Raw genomic sequence first — 10,398 nt, forward strand, 5'->3', positions numbered from 1 at the left:
ATGTGCAGGCTGCTGCTGCTGCTGCTGCTGCTGCTATAACGGGAGCTGGAGGGGCAGGCGGCAGGTAGAGGGAGAAGGGGAATTATAAGGGAGGGAGTGATTTGGAGAGAGGGAGGGAGGGAGAAGGGAGGGAGGATGCTGCCGCTGCCGCCGCTGCCAGCGGAAAATGGCTGCTGCAACCTCGAGCCTGTCCCGATAACAGCGAAACGACGCCGAGGTGGAGAGCGGAAAAGGGTTTAGGAAATGAGAGCGGCGGGTCGCACCCAGCGAGACATGAGCGTGAGCGCGTGCGAGCGCGCGGCAGCGTGTTCCTAAAGGAGGATAACAAGGAGAGGAGAGCGGAGCGGAGGGGGAGGGGGGGGCTGCGAGCGGCGGGGCAACAGCGAGCCATGGAGGGCGAGTAAGTCCTTACATTTTCATTTCTAACACTCCGCATTCACAGCCATCCTACCTCGGCGGCGGCTTAGCGCGCCCCCACCCCCACCCCCACCCCCCACCCCCTGAATCATCGCCGTTGCACGCGCTCGGCGTCACGCGCCGTTATCGTCCGAGCCGGACCACGGTCCACACGGCCGCCGGGGATAAACGGCGTTAACGTAGAGCCTCGAACCAGCGGCATTACCACCGCGTTCGCGATGCGTCCACGCCGACGTGTGAGAAACACGTTTAAAGCCACGCAGCGTGCAACGGGACGCGCGTGCTGTAACAGCGGCCGGAGCGAGCGATCCCCCAAATGATATCGAACAGACAACCAAACCCGAACCCCCCCCCCCAAAACACACACACACACACAGGTGGCACACTAAAGGCGTGATCTGAGACGGTGAAACATGGTCACGAAGTGGAGTCCTCAGCCATTGAATAAACCAGTCAATGTGTAAAATGTACGGGGGAGGGGGGGGGAATATGGCGAGTTTTTCGGTCAACATCGCGTCATTGAGGAACACGGCGGAATAACGGGGGGAGGGGGGGAGGGGGGGAGGAAGAAGCGCTGCCATTTTTATCAACGTGTCTCGGCTTTCATTATGATTTTTAAAGCCGAACTTTATGAATGAAATGTGATTTTTCTCTCTCTCTCCCTCATCCTCACCCCCTCCTCTCCTCCTTCCCGTTTCTCCTCGCCCCCTCCCCCGCTCCCACTCGTTTTCCCTTTCACACGCGATTGTGTTTTCTTATTCTCACGAAACATTACATAGCGGCCGTCCCTCAGAAACGCCGCGCGGCTTGTGTCCGTTCCATTCATAAAAAAATAAAATAAAATAAATGTAAAAAAATATATATAAGGGCTCAGGCTGCGTTAATGAGCGCGTGCAGCTATGGTGTGCGCGCGCAGGGGCGGAATTGAGAAAGAAGCGTATCTAAAATAATCGCCAACAATTAAAATGCAGCGTGTATGTTGTGCGCTTTCTCTCTTTCTTCCTTTCTCTCCCTCCCTCTCCTCTCTCTCCCTCTCCCCTCCCTCTCCTCTCTCTCCTCTCTTCTCTCTCTCCTCTCTGCCGCGGCAGAGAGGAGAGAGAGGGGAGGAGAGAGAGGGGAGCTGCTGCGTCCTCCGCCGCTCCAACGCCGGGCCTCGCACGGCGAATGGGCGCGTTCATTGATACATCTGTCCGGGAAGACGCTCGTTCTTTCCTTCCACCTCCCATTCGTTCATCCTCTCCTCCTCCTCCTCCTCTCCGGTGGCGAGCCCTCTCTGCCGCGTGCACGGCGCTTCCTTCATCCTCGGCGCGTTTTGCAAAGACGTGGCGCTTAACGTTACGTTTCAATGACACCCTTTGAAAAATATCATATATTTTATACACATATCTGTTCACGGGGAAAGGATTTGTGACGTAAAACCAAGTGTTTTGTACATTTCCTCCACATTATGCCGCTTAAGATTAGGTTTACTCGGACCACGTGACCGCGGGTTTGCAAACGTGCTTGTGTATTTGCACACGCACGTGTCCCTCACGCATGAACGCCGCCGCCGCTGCAGCATCAGCGAGCATGCGCCGACCCGCTCTGTTCCGTCTGCTCCCAGCTGTTCCGTCTGCTCCCAGCTGTTCCGTCTGCTCCCCGCTGGGTTTCACCTCCTCTCCGCCCAGCAGAGATCGGCATCGTGCGCCGCCAGCACGCCGACATCTTCTGTTTACTTGCGTTACGGACAGCGGTCTTTCGTCCTGTGAGCGTGCACGTGCACGGCAGTGCCCGCGTGCGCCTGCCTGCCTGTCTGTCTGTCTGTCTGTGTGGGTCAGTATGTGCGTTGACTTCTGCGTGTGCGTGTGCGTGTGCGCGCTGCAGTGTTTTTGTCGTTGCATTGTGTGATCGGGCCCCGCGGGGCCCCTGCTCTGCTGACTCTTCTGGTTTCCCTGACAGCGTGCGTGTCCGTGCGGTGGTGATGACACGTGACGACTCCAGCGGCGGTTGGGTCCCCCTCGGAGGTGGCGGCCTCAGTCACGTGGTCATATGTAAAGGGCGGAGTCACGAAGGCAGGGGGCGGAGAGAGTACGTCATTCGCGGAGAGCGGCTGCGAGACCGAGCAGTGAGTGTGTGCGTGTGTGTCTCCGGGGGGCCGTGCTGCTCCCCTCAGCACCGACCTGGCATCAGCTCTTCCACTGGGGGGCGGGGTTGGGGTGCACCTTATTAAGAGGGTCGTTTCGCTGTTGGGGAAACTCACTCTGTCTCTCTCTCTCTCTCATCCATCTGTGTGTGTGTGTGTCCAGCCGGTGTTGGAGTGTGCGGTGCAGACGGGACTGGTGTACAACAAGGTGAACCCCATCTTCCACCACTGGCGTGTGGAGGATCGCAAGTTCGGCCTGACCTTCCAGAGCCCGGCCGACGCCATATCGTTCGAGAAGGGGCTGCAGAGCATCATAGACAAGCTCGACAGAGGTAGAGGCCCAACGACTGATATTGCTGAATCTGTATGGAAAAACAAACAAAACCGAATTCGGTTCGGTTCAGTTTGGATTTGACCGGGATGGCTCTGTAAATCTTTCAGAATCTACCCCGTGACCCCTGAACTCTCTCTCTCTCTCTCTCTCTCCCTTCCCTGGTCCTCAAGGCTCCGACTCGCCCTCTTCCTCCACACCAGAAGATGGAGACACTGAGGATGACGGCCAGGCTGTGAGTATTTTTTTTATCTTTCCCCGACTTGACCGTTGTGATTTCCTTGAAGGGAGCCGGGCGCGCCCCCCCTCCTCGGGCCGGCGTGGCGCGAGACTTGTGCGATGACGCCATGCTTGTGTCAGTCCCATACAGGAAGCGAGTCGTCGTCCAACAGCAGGAAAGAGATGCTTCCCAAGCCCGTCACCATCGTGACGAGCGAGTCGTCCTCCGCCTGCTTCGTGCGGTCCGAGGAATTCGGTTTCGGGGCTGGCCACCCTGTCACCACCCAGACACCTGCCCAGGTAATGCGGCACCTCCACCTCCTTATTGTCAAGCCTTGCCATTGCAAAGACACGGACATAAAGTGACACACTGTAGCTGCGCTAAGCGTGTGGTACATGTGGGGGGGGGGCATTATGGCAGAACCCAAGTCATCCCGTCCCCCTATCTCGACATTTTCCCACAGATTCACGCCAGGCCGGGACAGCACCAACTCTCACAAGTTACGGCTGTGTTAAATCCTCCGGCACCCCCGCCGCCTCCCCCGGCTCCACCTACTCCTCCCGCGGGCCCCCCTGCCTCGTCCCCCCTGTCGCCCCTCTCACCCACCATTTCCTTGCTGGAGGAGGGAGACCTGCGCAGCCTAGACCCGTGCAAAGACCTGTGGGGCTCTCGGGGTTACGAGGACTACCGGCGTGCAGGGGTCACCAGGACTATGGTCGGGGGTCTGACGGGCGGCGTGGTGGTCGGAGGTGGCGCGAGCCTGCAAGACAAATCGGAGCTTTGTGTGGTCCGCTTTGAGAAGGAGCTGGCCGGCGTCGGGACAGCCGGCTGCGAGGTGACGGTGAGCCTGGATAGTAAAGGTTCCCAGCGCCTGTCGTCGTCCTCGCCCACATGCATGTCCATGCCCAACGCCATGACGGGCGTGTCGCCAGGCTCACCCGAGAACACGGGTAAGGGTTCGCCCTCACCCTGCTGCATCCACGCCTCCCTGGCCACGCCCAGGTCACGGACTCGTAAGCGAGGGGCCAGCGGGGGCAGCGGGGGCGGCGGTGACCCAGGCACCATCTCCCCGGACGACGACAGCCCGTGTCCCCAGGGCTCATCATCGTGTTCGTCGCGCTGTGTGTACTGCCGCTCCGTCTTCAGCGCATCGGAGAATGGGCGGGGCCGCTGCAGAGACGCTCCGGATCCGGCCCTGCACTGCCTGCGCCAGTGGACCTGCGTGTGGTGCGCAGAGAGCCTGCTGTACCACTGCATGTCGGACTCTGAGGGGGAGTTCTGGGAGCCCTGCTCGTGTGAGGACTCCATGGGGGGTCACCCGCACCCGCTGTGCTGCGCCCGCTGGCTGGCCCTCCTGGCCCTGTCGCTCTTCGTGCCCTGCATGTGCTGCTACCTTCCTTTGCGCGCCTGCCTGCGGTGTGGGGAGAGGTGCGGCTGCTGTGGGGGGAAGCACAAGGCGGTCCGATGAGGCCAGGCTGCGGGGGTGGGGCATGTGGGGGGGGGGAGTGGGACGGAGTGAGAGGGGGGGCGACTCATCAAACCAGTGGGTTTGGGCGGTGAGAGGGGGGAGCATTTGGTGAAGACTCACGAGGGTACGCTATACAGTTGGGTGGTGTGTTGGCGGTGGTGATGGTCATCGTGGTGCTGGTGGTGGGGGGGGTAACACTCCTCTCAAGAAAGACCCCGGATCTCTGACCCACCCCCAGCCCCCCTGCTCCTCCCCCCTCCCTGCTGACAGCCCCCCCCCCGAAGCCTTCCACTGCATTCCGCTCTTTCTCTTTCCACCTGGGGCCTTCACGCCTGCCGGAGGTGCGCCGCTCTCAGACCAGGTTCTGTGGGATTCACCTGGAGCCTTGACCGTGGATTTACTTGAGGTTGGCTATCGGTCGAATGAAAGTCGTCGTTCGAGACTTTTCCTGAAAAGGAGTAGAGTGGCGGAGGCAACAATGATGTGTACACTGTTTCAAATGTCATTTTTTTTATTTAATATTTATTTATTTATTTAGGGAGGAAAAACTCAAAAAACAAAAGATGTTTATATATATATATATATATATATAAATATGATTGTTATAATTTTAATTGGTATTTTTTATCAAACGTAAAACATTGACACAACCCCCAATAGTGCGCGTGCGCACACACACACACCAGTGGCGCCCCCAAGGGGTGGCCAGGGGTGGCTACGGCCACCCTGATACTATCCCTGCCCCCCCCCGCTGGCCCCCCCAGCCACGAGTCGCATATGCAGAATATGCTTCTGATTATGCACAATATGCTTCTATCTGATATCTTACATTAGGTGCTGTTCATTTAAATCAACAATGTATATTTTTCTTAACTCTCATATTGACAGTTTTCCACTAGCCTATACAGTATACTACAACAGCAGCATAGAATTCCCCAAATTCAGTCATGGCTTTTGGTTTTGGTGTGCCACCCCAAGATTTTCGGTGGCCCCATTTGCCCCCCCCCCCCCATGAAACATTTCTGGGGGCGCCACTGACACACACACACACACACACACAAACATGAAATCCTGGAGAAGTTGGTCTTGCAACGGCCTGTTCATGGATCAGATGGACAGACAAGTCACCCTTTACCTCTAATTTTACCTCAGATGATTTTCAGAGACAGAGACAGACAGACAGACAGACAGACAGAAGAGAGATGGAAAGTTGTGGAGATGCCGAGCGTGGGTGAACGCCGTCATCGAGGTATTAAAGAGGATGCGAGGCCACGGGCGGTTTGTCGGGGCGGGAGTGGGAGAACAGTGTTAAGGTGGCGCTGCGGCTGCTGAAGGAGAAGGTCAGCGAGTCCAACGGGACGCTTCCCTTGCAGGAAGCCGCCATGACTTAAAAGTCATAACTTGATTTATCGCAGTCCTGCGCGAGACAAAGCACGGTTCTCTTTCTATTTTATATTGAAGAAAAAAAAAACAAATCCAAGAACACGTGTTTCAGACACAGAGGACGCACACTTGACACGTATTTTTTGTTTTTCCACCGTCCCGTCTTATTCTACGTAGGCGACGCCGCATTTCACAGCTGTACTTGCTCGGTCAGTCAGTCAGTCAGTCAAGGTGCTTACAATCGAGGACGCTGGACGAAGAGTTGGACCCCCCCCCCCCCCATAGCACCCCATGACAAAACAGACCCGACCCCCGAAGACAGACAAGATGGCGCCCCAAGTTGACCCGATTCACAGACCCCCGTCCGGGCCTTCAAATGACACCCCACCAAAAAAATCTAGTGCAATGAACAATGTGATGAAAGACTATTTTTGTACCAAATGTCCCTCGAATAGGAGGTTTAAAACGTCAGACGAGAGAGGAGAGATCGTCAACGCTGTTAAGCGGAATACGGAAGTGCGCTGTTGTTGTCTGACGCGAAGAAGAAACGGAGCACGACGCTCGCATAACGCTACGCCGCGGCGGCAGAGTTGGCAGGTGTTGCACTAAACTTGGCGTCCCCGTCGCCTGTTGACCCCCTCGGTGAAACGGGAGAGGCGCGTCGACTCGAGCCAGGGGATATTTGGTGTGTGTGTTTTGGGGTCCGGGCACCACGGCGGTAGACGTGTCCGGTCGGCCGAACGTTGCTTTAAGTATGAAATCTTGTATGAAGTACGAAAGCTGCTACTTTTAACTTCCATCCATCCTCAAACCCCCAGCCCAAACGTTGCCGCTCCCCCCCCGAGTAACCTCCGAGGGGGGGGGGCGGAAGTAGCGAGTGACGTAAACCTCGCGGGAGTTGTCCATCCGGAGTCTGCCCGACGTGACGTGAGGGAGAGGTCGGGATGGGGGTGGGGGGGTGGGGGGTTTATAATGCCGGCCTTAAGTCGCGCGGGCGACCCCCCCCCCTTTACCCTGAAAAGGAAGAATAGGCAAAGGGAATCTAAACTACTTCCGGTTTGAATCAGCGTAGTTTTCCAACGTTGCAGACACTGGATCGTGGCAGAGTGAGCCTTGTTTTTTTGGGGGGAGGGGGGAGAAGGGGGCATCGCCAGGCTCCTCACGTTCCTGCTTTAGATCTGGCCCGTCGATCAAAGACGCACGACACTCAGAAACATGTTTGGTGTTGTTCTCAATGACACGTCATCCTCACACCTGTGCCCACTCGGTAAAAGGTTCGGTTTCAGTCACCATCAGGCGTACCCCCCCCCCCCCCACAGGCCAAATACATTGGTCCAGTCGAAAGACGAGCCTGTCATAATGGCAGGAGACCGAGGGACCGCCCCCCCCCCACCGACCTCACACACCCTGCTGATACAGATCCGCGCACGCCAAACACGCGTTTCGCTCGATGGCGCAGACCCCCGGAGCGAGTCGGCCCCCCCCCCCCCCCGTGCAGCCGGCTGGCTTCTCGCGAGCCAGACGCGGCGCTCGAGTACAGGTACAGAGTCACGAGATCCCCACCGAAGGCCCCATTCTTACATCTTAATAAATGTGCCTTTTGATTTGAGTAATCAACAAGTTACGATTTCTGAGTATCTCTGTATTAAGTACTCTTTACGTTACTTTTTCTTATTTTTTACTCTTTGCTTTTTGTTTCGGGGGTTATTGGTTTCTGCCGGTGTGCATATTTTTCAAATGTACGTATTTATTAGTTTCGAGAAGTAATTAACGAGATATTTACCTGTTTATTTATTTACTGAGATATTTATTCTGATTCTTTATTTATGTTTTTTTTTTTTGGAGACAGGTTTTTACCCTCCGTGCTGTCTTACTTCTGACTTTGTGCCAATGTGCTGCTTTGAGGTGTTACATATCGTGGGTTTGTATCATTATTAAACCCTCACTCTATATTTTACCAAGGCTTGTTCTCGCCCTCCCTCATTCTCTGTTTAAGACGGCCCAGAGCACCATGTGGGAAACACGGCAAACGCCGCACGTCCACCCAGCTGGCTGAAAATATATTGCTGAAAAAAATGTTGCTAGGGGACATTTTCTTCTTAAACGTTATCAAAATGCAGAGGACTAGTATTTGTCTAAATGTCACTGTTTTGTAGGCAGGAAAAATCACACTAATCTTGGCAGAGCTCCATGATTATTCTACGCTGTAGCGGATGAATGCTAAAATGGCTAAACCTGAGAAAAACTGGAGTAAAAGCAAAAATGCAATCATTTTAAATGTTAATGACTCTAAACGAACGTAGGGTTTTGTTATCGTAGGGTTCGAGTTAGTTTACTACCGCCTTAGAATCACTGCACTACTGTGTTTCACCTTCGTGCCTGCTGGGATAGGCTCCAGCATTCCCGCGACCCTGCGAGCAGGATGAGCGGTTCGGATAATAATAATGGATGTCTCACCTTTATGTGATCACTCACGTTTTCTAGAGTGGCTGCCGCGCTTCAGAAATTACACATGCAGACGAGTGACAAATTCAAGGAAAAACCAACAGTAGGTGTCTTAGTACGGTGCTGGGCCACCACGAGCCTCCAGAACAGCTTCAGTGGTCCTTGTCATAGATTCTACAAGTCTCTGAACTCTACTGGAGGAATGAACACCATTCTTCCATTTTTATTTTATTTTGTTGGGACGTTTGGATTTTATTGACGTATCAAACAGCTGTGTATCTATTTGCCTTTCTTGGCCTTTCTTTTCCTCAGATAGAACTCCAGTTCCCTGCCCTCTAGGACCTGGCCGCCTACCCTGTCACACTGGCCAGGTCTGGAGGCAACGCAGGCAAGCAGTTTGCCATGCTGGAACTGCTCCTCCAAGAGGGTGCTGGTCTTGCAGGTCTTCTTGCACTCATCAAATTTCTTCTGGGTCTTCTTTGACCTTTTCTTGTTCTTGACCTCTTTCTCTTCAGGAGTCAGCCTAGCTCCCTTCTTGCGTCCCCGAGGAGTAGCATAGTGAGCCTCATACCACTGCCTGAAAGGAAGGCTGTCGACAATACAGTTCTTCACCAGGGTCTTGGTCCTGACAAGCTCATTGTTGGAGGCATTGTAGACAACATCCGTGATCCCAGTCTTGCGTGTGCAACACTCGGATCCCCATGAGAAGTTTCCAACATCCAGCCTCCAAGCACGATGTTTCTTGTTTCCACCGCCGACTCTCACTGTGTGGATGCGGCGTGGTCCAATCTTTGTTTGCAGGAGGGCGTCCGAGCTCATACTTCCTCTTCTTGTGACAGGGCTTATGTTTACCACCGGTCTTGCGGCGTTTATGCCAATTGTCCCTCGAGATACCCATTCTCAGGCGCCGGCTAGAAGAGGGCAACACCGTTCTTCCAAAAGATATAGTGTATGTTTACGTGACGTCACACATGTTTTCAATACGAGGCCGCGGCCATGTTTAGAGGACCTACGTCATTGAAAATGGCGAGTGACGATGTAAACACGAAACTAATGCTATCGGCATATGCAGATAAACTCGAGAGAGATGTGAAAAGTCACTACCAAGAGAAGGTAAAAAAGACCGGAATAGATCCCCTGCTCATTCCTGCCAATGTTCAATGGATTCCGAAGCCTTCAAGCCTACAATCACATGGTTTCTGGATTTATTAATAGCGTTCCTGGCAGAGTTGAAGATGCTAAAATTTTCACTGGGAGTGACGAAGAAGGACGAAATTAGAAACGAGTATATTAGCGGGACAGCTCAGGTTGGACAGTTTGGAGATGAAGCAAGAGAGGCAAGATTGAGATGGCTTAGAGATGTGTGGCGGAGAGATGCTGAGTATATTGGGAGAAGGATGCTGACTATGGAGCTGCCAGGGAAGATGAGACGAGGAAGGCCAAAGAGGAGGTTTATGGATGTGGTGAGGGAAGACATGCAGGAGTGGTGTGACAGAAGAAGGTGTAGAAGACAGGAAGAGATGGAAACGGATGATCTGCTGTGGCGACCCCTAACAGGAGCAGCCGAAAGTAGTAGTACTAGTAGTTCTTGGTTGTATTATAAACAAGACAGTTTTGGTTGCAAAAGTTAGGCATTCTCAACGGATGAGTGACCCACTTGTCCAGCTTTGGGTCAAAACAACTGAAGATGGTGTACTTCTTTCTGCCCACGGTACCGGTTGTATGGCCGGATTGGGCGAATGTTGCTCACACATAGCAAGAGTCTTGTTTTATGTAGAAGTGTGGATACGACTTAATGGCAAACTATCATGCACTCAAGCGAAAGGTACATGGCTTTTGCCTTCATATGTCAAGCACTTGAGGATGCAGACGTAAATGCCATTCATTTTAAATCTGTGAGAAAACTGAAGGAAGATAGGGAGTAGTCATTAAACACCATGAGCACCAACGAAGCTGCAGCTACAGAGAAGAGCTCTAAGAAGGCAAGAGAAAGTAAAGAGCCAAGTAAAGCT

At 53.9% G+C, this 10,398-nt stretch overlaps 1 protein-coding gene and 1 pseudogene across 1 annotated transcript; one reads left to right on the forward strand and one right to left on the reverse strand.

Annotated features, from left to right (window-relative positions):
• Positions 1-389: 389 nt before the first annotated feature.
• On the forward strand, positions 390-4,558 carry spred3 (sprouty related EVH1 domain containing 3). Its single transcript, XM_056284082.1, has 6 exons — positions 390-400; positions 2,356-2,521; positions 2,703-2,871; positions 3,044-3,105; positions 3,231-3,389; positions 3,554-4,558. The coding sequence occupies exons 1-6, from the start codon at positions 390-392 to the stop codon at positions 4,556-4,558; spliced, it is 1,572 nt and encodes a 523-aa protein (XP_056140057.1).
• A 4,107-nt stretch (positions 4,559-8,665) lies between these two features.
• Positions 8,666-9,284, reverse strand: LOC130116065 (40S ribosomal protein S8-like; annotated as a pseudogene).
• Positions 9,285-10,398: the final 1,114 nt, after the last annotated feature.

Source organism: Lampris incognitus, chromosome 7, assembly GCF_029633865.1.
Source record: "Lampris incognitus isolate fLamInc1 chromosome 7, fLamInc1.hap2, whole genome shotgun sequence".
In the NCBI taxonomy this organism is placed as follows: Eukaryota; Metazoa; Chordata; class Actinopteri; order Lampriformes; family Lampridae; genus Lampris; species Lampris incognitus.